General features: G+C 30.3%; 1 protein-coding gene across 1 annotated transcript; it reads right to left on the minus strand.

Annotated features, from left to right (window-relative positions):
• Positions 1–3,620: 3,620 nt before the first annotated feature.
• On the minus strand, positions 3,621–15,272 carry LOC117168391 (E3 ubiquitin-protein ligase RNF169-like). The gene is made up of 4 exons (XM_033354015.1): positions 14,681–15,272; positions 11,905–12,750; positions 7,335–7,466; positions 3,621–7,255 (listed from the first exon to the last, which is right to left on the minus strand). The coding sequence occupies exons 1-4, from the start codon at positions 15,030–15,032 to the stop codon at positions 6,174–6,176; spliced, it is 2,412 nt and encodes an 803-aa protein (XP_033209906.1). The 5' UTR covers positions 15,033–15,272; the 3' UTR covers positions 3,621–6,173.
• Between the last annotated feature and the right edge of the window lie 201 nt (positions 15,273–15,473).

Below are 15,473 nucleotides of genomic sequence, written 5' to 3' on the forward strand. Positions count from 1 at the left end.
TGCGTTATTATTGGCGTGATCTGAGACATGAGCCTCGTTATTGTTCAACCCGAAACTTTGGAGGCGGTTCCGTCATGGTATGGGGGGCATACAGCGGTTTCGGAAAAATGGCCTTAGCTTTTATTTCTCATAAAATGAAAAGCGGAGATTACCAGGCAGTGCTAGAAGAACATCTTAAGCCCTACCTTGGACGTTTCCGCTCTACAAAATTGACTTTCACGCAGGATAACGCAGCCATACATGCGAGCAAGTCTACGAAGGATTGGTTGGCAAAGTCAAAGATCCTCGTATTGGCGTGGCCAGCGATCTCTCCAGACCTTAACCCAATGGAAAATGTTTGGGGCATGATGGTACGCGATGTGTATGACAACGGAAAGCAGTACACAATGGTCGCAGAGCTGAGGGAAGCGATCAAATCAGCATGGAACAACGTCACCGCGAAAAGTCTCGAAAATCTGAATAAATCGATGGTAAAGCGAATGAAAATGGTATTCAAAAATGACGGAAATACTATTAATTACTAATTTTGTGAATAAAATCTTTTTATATGTATGTATTTTGTAGAATAAATTGAATTCTTTCGGAAAAATCGAATTTTTTTTTTAGTGGCCCTAATAATTTAGGACACCGATTTTTTCGAAAAAAGGCCCAAATAAATGAACGAATGGAATTGCGAGCTCTATATTTTAGGAAAACTCAAAAAATTTGGTGCAGTTTGTTCCAATAGAAAAAAAATTATCCTTAAAAAATGGGGTGGCCCTATAAATATGGGACACACTGTAGGCGACCGTACGATTCTAACTTTTGAAATTGCACAACCTTAAACCTTTCAATTTGAAATTCTGTTCATTTTGCAAAATGAGTTTGATGTGTCCAATTTTTTTTAACTTTTGCAAATAAGAAATAATTTACTTTTCAATGCCTAGTTCTAAAATCACCGCATACTTAATGTGTGAATTTGGTAAATTAGTTTCTTAATTTTCCAATATTTTAAATTTATTTTAGAGTCGCCTGATTCGTGATTGTTAAATTTAAAACCTTTTAAACTGAAAAATCATGTCTTCTTATTAATTTAATAAACCACGAGCGATTCCTTCGTCATTGAAACCAAAAATTTAGAATATTTAAATCTAAAATTATTACATAAAAAACTGACTACCAAGGCTGGCAATATCAGATTTTGCAATTTGGAGAGATTTAATAGTAGAATTGTGCTGATATTGATAGTATTTGAATTTGATGCCATTATCTATTCTTAAGATTTCAATTTAAAATTGTTGAATCATGAAGGTTATCAATTAAAAATTAATATACAATATTGCCAGTCGAATTTTTATGCTTATTTTTACGAATAAATAATAAAATGATGATTTTGTAACCCAAAGGTATTTAAAGAAAAAACTGAAGATTTTTTTTTAGTAAACCATGAAAAAACTTTTTTCCCCGTGATACAAGTGGGTCGTTTACGATCCAATCAAATTTTCCCGCTTAAGTAGTTGATTGTTTGGTTGATTTATTGATTAGTTTATTAATAAATTCATGAATTTATTAGTTTTTTGTTTAATTTATTAATACGTAGAGTTGTTATGATCACGTAAACAACTTGTGTTATAAAGGGTTAATTCAAAATGATTCAAAACGTCAAATTTATTTTTGGCACTTATTTTTGTCACACTGAACTAGTAGGAACAATCCCGAGAAACACCAGAAAAGGTTCACATTTCTAAGTTCTCTGAAATACATACAAAATAATGCTTTCGTCATAACATAATAAGTAATACATTTTTAAACAAATAAAAAAGTTAAATTTAATTTCGAACACTTTCCAATCTACTTTTTGTTTTCATATTTGCTTGAATAAGCATAAAATATGTAAGCCGCGAAATCTTTGAAACCACGTTGGGGCTCAGACTTCAAAGCATCGGCCGACATCCATTTGGAATCTAGCCAACTTGATCAAGCGGAAAACTTTGTTACTTTGTAGCATATTTTGGATACCGACAAAATATATTCGACCGTTAATGATACGATATTGATTAATATCAGGAAAAATGAAGATAAGGTCTTTTGATAATTTACTACAAATAATTTAAGCATCAAAATAATACAACTTTAAAATTACAATTCGAAAGCTAACAAATTTTCCACACAAAGTAATAAAAACGGAGCTACAGATAAAAACAATCAAATTGTTAATCTTGATTTTTCAACTTTTAAACATTTTTTAATTAAATAATTTTGTATTCAAATGCACAATAATTTACACGTAAAAATATAGTATAGTTCAAAAATTCAGATTCAGTATCAAAAATATAAATCCACGTTACCATTTCCAATGTTATAAATTGAAGAATCAATCAATGAATTAAAATTTTTTTAAATTACATCATTTAATGCAATTTTAAGTTACAAATATTAATAATGTAACGATTATATTTCTTATAAACTGCACACTTCTTAAATTATTTTAAATATTTCTAAAATCCTTAAAATGCTTCGAAATTTCATTTCAAAATCATGAAACACCTACATGTTGCTTTAAATTTTTTGAAATTCTAAATTATTTTTGAAATTTTTTCAGAACTTCTGAGCATCCTTTAAAAAGATTGGAATTTTTCCTAAATTTTGTTTTAATTCTGCCAAATTAAAAAAATGTCCTTAAAATCTTCCACGTTTATTTTAGAGAATGTTGTGAATCTTTTAAAAACATTTTTCAAAGTTCATTTAAAATTAACTTTTCAAAATGAAAAATCAATTTCAATTTTCCTAGAAAATGTTTTCTACTCTTCTGAAGCCTTTCAAAATTGTAAGAAGTCTTCTAAATTATTTGTTCGAAATCTGCCAAAATTTATATTTTGTTTTAAATTTAGCAGTGGGCAATTTACAGCGAAATGCTGGTTTAAAGTTTAGTTTTCAATATTTAATTATAATTACTGCTTTTAAATACACAATCAGATATTTGCAAATATTAAATAATTGTTAATTTTCGTTAATTAAAAATTTTCAAAATTGAATGGTTTAAAAATGGAATATTTTGGACTGAAATATTTGAAATTTAATAAAAGCTTTTAATTATGAATACATTATTTTTAAGTTATTTTAAAATTGAAAATAGCGTATAAAGTTACAATCGGGCGTTTACATATGCTTAATTAATAAGACTTCACAATTGAAACAAATCGTTAATCAATCTTTCAAATCATTATTAATTTATATTTAAAGTTGATAAACTAAAAAAAATTGTTATCAAAAATCTTCAATTTTAAAAGCTTCTAATTTTCGATTGCTAAGGTCTTTGAAACTGCCTTTTAAAATTCTTTAAATTATAATGTACGCTTAAAAACTAACATCTAAAATGGACCATTTTTAAAGTGGAAAACTTTTAAAATACTGACAAACAATAAATGGCTGCCATTTCCCGGTTTTTCTCAGTCTCAAAGAATTCCCGGTTTCCCAGTTCAGCGATCACCCTGTAAGAATTAAATTACTATAAAACTAAATAAAAACACTTCTAATAATGAAATAATTTATTAAATATGAGTATTTATTAACATTAAAAAATACCTACCATTGCTTGAAATTTAGGTAAAGGCACTTTTTATCAAATTTCCTTTTATAGTTCAGGGTATGCATAATATATTTATTTTATTATATATTATATTTACATATAACGCGCGTATAAAATCATGCATTCCTAAGAATCAATAAATGAGTTTCTTTGTTACTCGCATCTGTTTTTTCACTCTTTCTTAAAATTTAAGACTATTTCAAAGTCGTTTAAAAACTAATAATCAATTATTATTACTATTTATTACATACTTACTCGACAATATGTATTTTTGTTGGCTGTACAAACTTACTACTTAAATTAACACGGGCATGAAAGAATTTTCTATCAGACTCAAAAAATTTCAATTTACAATCATATATTCATATTTTCACATTCTTCTTAAAAAATTATAATTTAAATTTCTTTATACAAAAAATTATCTCATTCCTTATACCTCATTGTGCTGCAAGTATTTAGTTTCTAACTACGAGAAAGAAATTGAAAGACTCGTAAGAAAAAATCACACCTGAATAATGAAAATTGTGAAAATTGCGACCACTTAGTAAACCTCGGAAAAACGAATTATGGCTTTATCACTGCATTTTTCACTGTTACCATCTTGCCTTGTCAAATTATGTATAATATATATCGACAACTTTAAACCTATAGATTATTTACAATAAAGTATTTTTGCGAAAATATTATTCGCTATCAATTTCATGTTTTATTGTCTTTATGACAATGTGATGCCTCAGCAACATTCAAAGATTAAATCACTCTACTCGACTAGGAAAAACAATCACCCTTCAAAAATCAGGTAAAAGTCCTTTAGAAATAACAAACTAACTGAAAATTCATTCAAAGTTTAGAAGAGAAATTCGTTTCTATTAAACGCTTCTATCAGGCGTTTTTTTTTTAAACGAAATTTCAATAAACTACCAACTTATTATCAATTAGACTCATTTCAAAAAACTTATAAGTGGACAAGACTAGATGGTTCTTACAATTCATGAATCCATCAAACTTATCTCCTTTTACAGGCAGCAAAGATGTATAACGATCATGAGTTTTCCAAGAAATTCTATAATAATGTTAATAATATTCTATGGACGCGTGACATTCACTATTCTTTCATTGCAACAAGAAGTTCCTGCATATGCATATTTTATAAGCATCCTGGATTTTAACTAATATTCTCTCAACAAACAAACAAAAAATAAATAAAAATAAAGATTACTGCCGAATTTTCTCGAAATAATACGATTAAAATTCCCTGTATTCTTGAAAACGAAAAGGGATTATAAGATAGGCGAAAAAAATATGTGTTTGAAAAGTCACAAGTGGTTTCCTGTTTTCTAAATATTTCCTAAAAACAATCAAGCCCTTCGCTGTTTTTTAAAACGGCAAATCAGTTTAACTTTTCAGCATATACTTTTTTCTCAAACTCTACATTGTAAAAGGCTTTAGAGATCTGCACAAAAAATAATTTGTCAAAGCCATTCATTAACCCAGGATCTGCTTCTAAAAAAAAAAATTAACTTAGCATAAAAATAAGCAAATATTAACAGGGCAGAAATAACGAGCTTTGTTCCGAACAAATTGACTTGAGTTTCAAAGAACAACACAATACACAATATTTAATCCTAATACGCACCACTAGCGACTACTGATTGCGACACAGCAATCTGCACGCATCAGTCTTTTGTGCCGAAAAAAATGCGATCAAATATTCGGTGAATAGTCATTTCCAAAAGTTCAAAAAAGTTTATTTAAAAATACAAATTTCCCACCAATTATGACAGGATTTTTGCGCGAAATTTAAAATTGCCACGCTTTTTAAGTAACTGTACAAAAATTCTGGAAATGACTAGAAAAATCACTCAAACAATGACGATAATCGAATCACAGTAACTAGTCAGGTGTTTTTGATTCCACTCTGCATAAAAAATTGTAATTAACGAGCTCAAGATGTTCCGGAAAATTTTATCTTTACAATTCAGTAAGGGAGGGCCATGAAGTTTGACGCAAGAGCCCGTTAGTCCTCTTTCAATCTTACAATAAGCCCCTAGGTACCTAAGTTTACATCACTAAAGACACAGAGGTCCGACGAATGAAATATGCCCTTCGATTCACTGCTGCTCAAAATGTTAATTACCTCGACAACAAATAATTAAGCTTACATTCTCAAGATTGATTTCGAAACTCATTTGAATCCAACAAATAAACTTTTCTCATCATTTCGAACAGCATAATCGCATTTGAACATTAACTCCCTAGACTCGTACCGAAAATATTTCGAATATTGGCGCCTACGTATCAAGAATAAAGATTTGTTGAAAATAGCCATATTCTTCTCTCATTTAAAACAGTCCATTTTCTACCTAAGTGACATAATTTACAAAGATTCGTGTGCACAGCATTATTGAATTCCACTAAAATTCGAAATGGCCCTCCCTGGTCTAGAAATAATACACTGGTGTACTTCGTACAGGGATAGTTTGATGACTATGTAGTATTTTCGATAGACTACTGGGAAATAAACTCTCGTCAGTAACAAGTCTGTAGGAACATCCATCTTGGAGGGTTGTTTGTTGTTTAGAAAAAGATTGCAGTGATACGTATCTTACTTGAGGGCACCTTGCTGAGGCCTCCGTTGACATCGACCACTTTTCGTTTGACTCGCTTGTTTGCCACTCTGTGGATCGGCATTCCTTCGACCTCGCCTTCCCAACTCGAGGCCAAGAACCCCCTCATTTCCACTTTCGAAAACCCTTCTCGAATTTCGCGTTCGACCTGCCATACTCTCCCATTCGTTAAATTGAGCCTGCAATCTTTCGGCCAATTCTCGATCCTTCTGCTCCTGAAGCAGTTGCATTTCTATTCGCTTTTGCTCACTGATAATCACATCATCGCAACCACTCACATTTGTACTTTTTTCTCCAGTCTCGAAATTATCATTCTCGATGGAGGACGATTGCACTTCGACAGGTTTCGGCTTTCTTCCCCTTCGCTTTTTCTGCGGAGCCTCCATTGTCAATTCTGGAGGACCTGATATTATTTTTGAGGGAGAAATCTCGACGACTCGCTTCACCTTTTCTAACTTTGGCGCCGTTTTCCTCACGCGTTTTCGTTTCGGCGGCTCATCCTCTACCTCTGAATTTTCGTCGAAAGATTCAAAATCATCGGCGACATAATGAACGGCAGTAGCTCTTTTTCGCGAACTTCGACGAACGAAATCCTCGGTGTTATTGTTGTAGCGAATTTTCGTATGGGTTTTTCGTTTTTTAATCCGTTCGGCAATATTTTCCACTGGACACTCTTCAGAATAGACTTTTTGCGTCCGGCTCGACGAAGCTTCCGAGTTGACCGACTCACCGTCTGTATTATTGGCATCTGGATCATCACTGTCGCAGGTGCTTTTCGGCTCATTGCACGATTCCCATGATTTCTTCGCCTTTTCCACACCTTCATTGCTCTCCAGATTCAACTTTTTGCTCAACTTAGTTCCGTTTATAATTTTATTGATGTTTTTCGCGTAATTTTTGTTCGTATCGAAGGACATATCAGGTGCTTGGTCCAGTTTATCGGAAACTTGTGGCTTTACTAAGGTAGCGGTTGTGATTTGCGTTGAGGTGACTGGTTTACTTTCTGGTTCCGAAATCTCTACCTGGGTGACTTTACTCATTCGGGAATCTTGTATTTTGCCTGTAAAGATATAAATTATTGCTTCCGAAGTTTTACTTTCTAATGAATTACCAAAGCAAAAAGTACAAGTATAGCTTACCCCTGAAGGCACTCCAGGAACAGCCCAGGTTTCTTTTCACGCGAGAGGGCGAAGGTGGCTTTGGCACAGCATTGGAGACTTTTTTCAAAATAGGAACGACCCTGATCACCTTTGGATCAATCTGTCGTCCGTCTAAAAAACAAAACCTTTACAATTTCAGGGCTCAGATTTATTTAAGAGATTAAAAATAGTGCCCATAGGGAATGGTTAAACTGCGATACGCCACATGGTGACAAAAATCCGAACTAGAAAGAATAGGTACAATCTTATGGAAAAATGCGAAACCGAGAACATTCGTTAAATTCTCTGATTTTTCCTTGAATAATTTTTCATTTTAGGGATCATTCGCAAATCACGTAACGCGTTTTTCTCTTTTTTTAATAAAGATGAGAATATAATTTTCGTGAAGTGAACAGTGATACAGCGATATGGAAAAAAGAAAAACGCGTTACGTAATTCGTGAATGATCCCTTGAATCATTAATACTCAAAAATTAGCATTTTAATCTTGTAATACTTTTAACATACAATATTTCATAAACGGAATAAAACAGTCTTTCACATACAAATTTAAAATTTTCAAATTTATTCTTTCAGTTAAAAAAAAAGTCCTTTATATTAAGAAAAACGGTTTTTTGACAAGATAATTAAATTATTCGCACACTAGTTGAATATTCAACCTAAAAAGACAAATTCCCAACGAAAAAATGTCATACTTCATATTTCAAACAAAAAATAAAAGACTTTATACAAACAGAAAAGAATTCTAAATATGATAACAGAAAATTAATTTTCCTCGAAACTGATGCATTTTTACCCAACAAAGATGAAATCTCAAATTGAAAAATTATTTTTTTACTAAAAAATAAGAATTTTATACACTCAAAAAACAGTATATTCCACTAAACAGTTAAATTTTCAACCAACGAACATAAAATAAAAAGAAAATTTCAATGAAAGAAATAAAAATTTAACAGTGTAGTTCAATTTTTACCCAATATTTTTATCCAAAAAAGATAAGATTTTTCTTAAAACAGATGGATTTTTAATTAATTAAAAATATAAACAAATTTTTAAAAATAGTTGAATTTTTATCCAGAAAATATTTCAGTTATTTTTTCAACACCTAAATATCATATTTATACAGTAGAATTTTCAACCAAAAATTATGACTTTTTAACCAAATTTTTTAATTCTCAAACAAACAGTTGAATTTGTATCCAACAGAGATACAATTTTTCCCAAAGCATGTGCATTTTTAATTAAAAAAGACAAACTTTCAAAACAAAAAAAAGATTTGAATTTTAAACGAAAGTTACAGTTTTATTCAAGAAAAATTCCCAAAGAAGATTCCAGTTCAGTTTCTAACACCAAGTGACCAAAATAAGAACTGCAAACAATTTGTAACCAAAATGGATGTATTTTTAAGAAAATTATTAAATTTTCAACCAACTAATAAAACTTATAACTACAAGGATAATCTTTAGAAGAAAGTTGTTGCGAATTCAGATTCGCGATTCTTCAGCTTAAAATGAGATAGTTCAATTTTAAACGCTTTGAAATAGACATGATACAATTTCAACAACTTTCTAATAAAATTATCCATTTAAAAAAATTTTGGTCTGAAATTTTTCAATTTGGAACGGTTTTAATTAGAAATAATACAGTTTTAATTCATGTGAATTTTAAATGATCGAATTTTTAGAATTGTAGCCGGAAAATATTATTTTATTTTAATCTTAAATCATTGAAATTCGTGAAATTCTACACACAAAAAAACGAACAACTATTATATTTATTGTGATTTTCAACAGATTATAAACTTAAATGGACTTATTTTGAAGCAAATATGAACTCATAGTAACTTTTTATTAATTTATACATAAAATATTTACCATTTAAATATCTGATCTAAAAGTTAGTTTATTAAAAAAAATTGTGGGAAAAAGGTGTTTTTTTTCAGTTTATAAAATTTAAATTCTGTCTTAAAAGATTTATTCCTTATGATGATTTGTTTTTAGTGTTTAATCATTATGTTGGACTTCACAAAACAATCGTAAAAACCCATTTATGCAAAAATTAAAATACATATTTAAAATTGTCCCTACTCTTTCTAGTTCCAGTTTTCGGCACCAGGTGGCGAAATACTAGACCACCATTCCTAATAGTGGTGTAAATGTTTAGGGGCAAAAACTTTCAGACATTTTGGATACCGTAAGATGGGGCTATGCCACGCGTTTTTAAAATATTTGTAGCAATAGAGTCCAAGAAGAAATTTAAATATGATATTGATGTTTCAAATATAAGGAAACTTTTCACAACATTAAATAATCTGCTTATTATCACTTGGAACATAAACAAATTTATTTTTAACTTCACTTATGAGGGACCATACTTATGTAACAGCTCAGGGAGGGGGGACAAGACACTTTGTTACGATTTTTAAGGTAGATGAGGAGCCCATCACTCATGTACGTAATTTTTGTAAATTCGCAAAAACTTTCTCCTGAAGATTATCTTTTTAGTTATAAATTGTATTATTTGATTGGAAATTTAACCATTTTCTTAAAAAGACATCCTCTTTTGCTGCAAATTCAACTGTTTTATTACAAATTCGTCTTTGTGGATTAAGAATTTAACTCTTTTCGTAGAACATTAACCTCTTGTATAAATTCATATTTTGTTGCTGATAAATCAACTGAAATCTTTTTTTAATGAAAATTTCTAATAATTAGTCTTTTTGATTTATAAGTTCATCTTTTTTAGTAGAGAGATTGCATCTTTCTCAGATAAAAATGCAACTGTTGTGTTGAAAATTTAACTATTTCTTAGAACATTTACTTTTTGTTGAAATTTCTATTTATGTCTTGAAAAGTCAATTCAATTTTTTTTATGAAAATTTATCTTTTCAATTTCAAAATTCGCCTGTTTTAGTAGAATTTTCTTTTTTTTTTGTTGACAAAAATGCAACATTTTGGTTGAAAATTTAACAATCTTGTTAAAAACTCATACTTCTTGATCAAAAATTCAACAATTTAGCAGAGAACTAACTTATTGTTGACCATTCTTATTTTGTTGCTTGGAAATGAACTTGAATCTTCTCTGCATATAAATTTAACTATTTGCTTATAGTCTTTATTTTTGATTAGTCTTTTTTAGAAGAAATTTCATCCTGAATACAAATACAACTGTTTGGTTGAAAACTCAACAATTTTTGTGGTAAGTCATACTTTTTTGTTGAAAATTATGCCGTTTTGTTCGAAAATTTTACTATATCGTAGACCCTTTTTTTGTTTAAATTTAATATTTTGGTGTTGAAAAGTGAACTGAAATCTTTTCTGGATGAAAATGAAAATCTTTTTTTTTTGTTAAATAAAAATTCATCCTTTTTAAAAGAAATTTCATGTTTTTGGGTAAAAAGTCATATTTTAAGGTTGAGAATTAAACAATTTTGTTAAAGTCATACTTTTTGGTTGAAAATTCTACTGTTTCGTGGAAAAATGAACTATTTCGTAGAAAATGTACCTTTTGTTAAAAATTTATATTTTGGTAGAAAATTTAACTATTTTGTTAAAAATTCATCCTTTTTGGTTAAAGAAATTCGTCTTTTTGAACTTAAACTTCAATTGTTTCGTAGAATCTTATTTTTTCTTCAAAAATTTATATTTGAGAGAAAATGTAACGTTTCAATTTTTTAAAGATCGAACTTTTTTAGTTGAAAATTCTTTCTTTTTTTTGTAAAGGAATCATTTTTCTGTTTTAAAACTTCATTTTTGTTGGGTAAAAATGCATCAATTTCGCGTAAAATTAACTTTTCGCTGAAGTCATTTTTTTTTTTTTTTTTTTTTGAAAACCTAATTTTTTTAGAGAAGAATCGTCTTTTGGCTTGAACGTTCAACAATTTATATCAACTATTATTCCTTTCATGAGTGTAAAATCTTTAAATGTGAAAAATTCCTCTTTTTATTTGATATTTTTCTTATTAAAGTGTAATCTATGACAATTTTTTGTTAAGAATTTATTTTTTTAAGTTAAAAATTAAACTATTCTGTTAAAAATTTAATCACTTTTTTGAAAGTTCAAGCATTTTGTTAGATATTTGAATATTAAGGATCGAGGAAAATGCATAATTAGTCAAAGAAAAAAACCGAGAATTATTAAATTAAGTTCCCCCCCCCCCTCTGCTTTATTCTACTAGAAATAACTAGCAAAAAATTTCTTGAAATTAAAAATTACGTACATATAATCCGTTACGTAATTAAAGTACGGTCCCTAAGTAATACAGATTACAATATAATTTTCAATTTAATAGATTTTATACTTTTTGAACTTTGCGAGATGTATTTTTTCTCTCCTAAACGGAATATTATCAAAGGAACCAATTTTGTTTGAAAAATATTCATAAATATTGTTTGGGTGCTAGAAAATCTGATCGAATGAATAAATTTCAACAAACTTCTGTAAGTGTAGTTTCTTAGGAAATGTTTTAAACAACCTAACCCACTTTCCAAAATAAATAATTATAAAGATTAAAGTTCCGAATGAGTCGGATTCAATACTGAATGAATTACCTCGAGTTGTCCGCAACGGCGTTCGTTGCATGGCTTTAATCGGTTTAAAGTGATGAATTTCTTGATTAATGCTATCATGACTCTCGGCGCTTTCGGCGCTTCCAATTCTTGCATCGTCAGTAACCGTGTTCATGCAGATTTCCACTCCCAAGCTCTTCTTTTTCGAACTCAAGACATCATTCGGCACATGCAACTCCTCTTTTGTCTGCAATCCATAAACATTCGAATTCGAACAACTCGGTTCCAGAGTGAAACCGGAACTATTCGGTTGAACAAACTTTGTCACTTGATTTTTAAACAATCTCGTGACTGCATCCTGCACTGGCAATGGCTTAAAAGTACCGAGTTTCTGGGAAGAATCTTTGCATGTATTCTGTCCGGCGGATTTAATACTAGAAGCATAGCTTTCTACTCGGATTTTCGATATTAAAGCGATATTTGTTTTCCGAGGGTCGATGGAGGTTTTGAACTTTGTGACCATGGGCGTAGCACCATCGAAAACACTCTGCGTTTTCACTTTCTGCATATTGTTCGATACTCTAGGTTCAGTCTTTGATTTATCAACAAGACGATTGGACATCTTGGAGGATTCACCGTAACTCTTCATTTTCGGGTCGACCTTGCTGATTTCTTCCTTCGCCAAGGTTTTAGCCAACAATTCATCTTGGGCCAATTGGGCAAACTGCTGCTGCTCCTCGGCTTGGATTTTCCGAATCAAGGCTTCACTGGCAATTGCTTCTGCTTGAATTTTTCGGCGTCTTTCCTCCTCTGCCAGATGAAGCTGAGCTTCATACTCCTTTCGAATCTCACCAGCAGCACTGAGTATTTTGGTCCTCGCTGCGTATCCTGTTGGAAAGATTAATTCAATGCGTGATGATAAATTTCGAAAAGAGTTTCTATCATCAGTCTACTTTCTCAATGAGTATATTTCTTTTTAACTTCTGGAAGTGCACTCTAAAAAATTAAATTATAAATTATAAGTCTATATGAAAAAAGCTCGAAGGTTAATATGTGAGAAAGAGAGAATTTCGAATAAAAAACAAATGAGTTATTGCTTTAAGGAATTATTTGAAAGGAAAATGAGACAATTTTAGAAAACTTAAACGTACGTTGATGTTTTTAGAAAGAAACAAAGATATTAAATTTTCCTTGAATATTTGTTTGAAATTCAGAAAATATATTTTTATTCTTATTGATGATAAATTATGTCAGGGTAACTAAAAATCAAACTCAGGGTGAGTGGGATAACTGTTTCAGTTTTAAATCAATTTATAAATAAAACAATTTTAAATAGATCATTTTTAAGGCCATTAAAAGACATGCACTGAAATTTAGTTCCAAATAGCTGGATTTTTCGGTACAAATAAGCGAATCTGGAAGCTGGAATGTTTGGCTATTTTTATTTCTATTGTTATATGTAAACTTCTGTTGCACTTTCACGTTATGACGGAAAAGCTAACATTGTTGCCACGTTTTCAAATAAAATTAAAATATGCCTTCAAGAAAATGTTTGCTCATTGAAAGGGGGCGATTAAAAGTAAAAAGTCCAATGATAATTCTGGCCAAATTTAAAATGAGAATATTTCCGAAATTCGTTTAAAATAATGGAGCTTAAAAAGCAAACAGGCTATTTAACATATTTTATTCTTCATTTTATAAAGTAGAAATTTCTAAATATATAAAAAGATTAATTTAAAAAAATTTCTGTTGTATGAAATTTATTTTAAAATAATTAAAGGACCAAATTTATAATGAAGAAAAATATAAAAATTTAATAGCATTTTATATATAGTACATATTTTAAGTTAAAGGATTTCAATAACAACAAGCATTCGTATTATTTCTTAATTTTAATTTAGTTAAATTTATTAAGAAATTGTTTTTTTTTTAAGTGTTCATAAAATGCAGGGCACAATTTTTTTTAATCATAAAATATTAATATTATATTTTTACGGCATAAATACTATAAAAAAACAAACTCATTTATTAAAAACAATAACAAATCTGATTAATCACCTAAGCAAAACCCCCGAACGAGCTGGAAAAGGGTTTAGAGTTACGGAAAATTCCATAACCATAGAGAGTTCGTTAATATTACTTTAAAGGGAATTTACATTTCATTGGAAAGAATATTTAATTAATTAATTACCGAAATAGACGTTCTTTGTTTAAAAATATAAGCTTTTCAATTCGAAATTGGCCAGTTCCAAATGTTTTCATTTTTAACTTTATTTTCAGGTTTATAAACTTCCCAATTAAAATTGCACACATATTAGAAATTTTCTTTTGAAATTGCACCATTTTTAATAATAGTAATTTAAAATTGTCCAACAACAATTACAGAAATCTTATAGAATATAATAAGGGAATGACATAAACTAAAAATGAAAAAAGCAAACGAAAAAAACTCTCTTTTCTGAAAGGTCTACATTTCGGAATTACTCCCAAACATATTTTCATAAATTGCCTATAAACAACTACACTTTACATACTTTATAAATCAAACTTTCCATTTCCGGATTCGTTAAATTGGAACATGAAGCTCGTTTTAGTAGGATATGAGATTGAATCTCTACACAGTACACAAACAGATGTATTTACGCCAATTAAAATCCCAAAACAAACAACTTACACACCGAAATAAAAAAACTGTTATCTCTAATCTTAAGTACTTAAAATACACTCAGTCGACCGGGAAAAAAACGAAAACATGAAAAGTGAAATGGAGGATTAAGACAAGACTAGGTTATGTTTATTTATCCATGAAGACGCTCACCTGAGTCCAAGTCGATGTTCCTCTCGTCACCGTTCTTTTTGCCCTCGACCTCTTTAGGAAATTTCGTTCTAATAATCTCCCAGAGTCTTAAATTGACCAAGGTGTTCGACTTTCCAGCAGTTCGGAGCCAGGAACCAACTCTAGTTCTGCAAAGAGGACAGTTTAGGTTGTTGTGTTCGACTGTGCCATTTAAACAGCGCAAACAGAGGTTATGTTCGCAGGGGAGCGTCACTGGTTCGATTAAGATTCCCCTGCACACTGGGCACAACAAATCTCTCAAATTTACGTGCGAAGGACTTCTCCACAACGAAGGATCAAATAATTTTGACGTTCTTTTCAAACAAGTCGCCATCTTCCTCCGTTCTCTCACTATCACCAGAAATGTTCGCTTGAATGCGAATACATCGCGATCGGTGCGGCCTTGCAGTTTTTCACGGACGGAATGAAGACAATTCGAAGTAATTAGCCGATAAAGGAAGGACACAAAGCACGGTTTACTTCTATTTTAGTTGGAAACAATTTGCGATTAACCGCGCTTATTAACATTTGCGACGTCGATGAATATTCTCTATTTTGTTCCGAATCAAGATGCTATGTCTATGTGGTATGAACGACGGAAACCTTTAAATTTTAACTACGGTCGATAAGAAAAACTTCTTTTGAGTGACCTTTAACTTTTCGAATTGCGCGATAATTTAAATTTTTTAAAACATATTTGCCTTAGATACTTTTTTGTTGTGATGTTTTCTAAAAATAAAAGTTATTAAGTCAAAACACACTTTATTAAATCTAA

This window comes from Belonocnema kinseyi, chromosome 2 (genome assembly GCF_010883055.1).
Source record: "Belonocnema kinseyi isolate 2016_QV_RU_SX_M_011 chromosome 2, B_treatae_v1, whole genome shotgun sequence".
NCBI lineage: Eukaryota > Metazoa > Arthropoda > Insecta > Hymenoptera > Cynipidae > Belonocnema > Belonocnema kinseyi.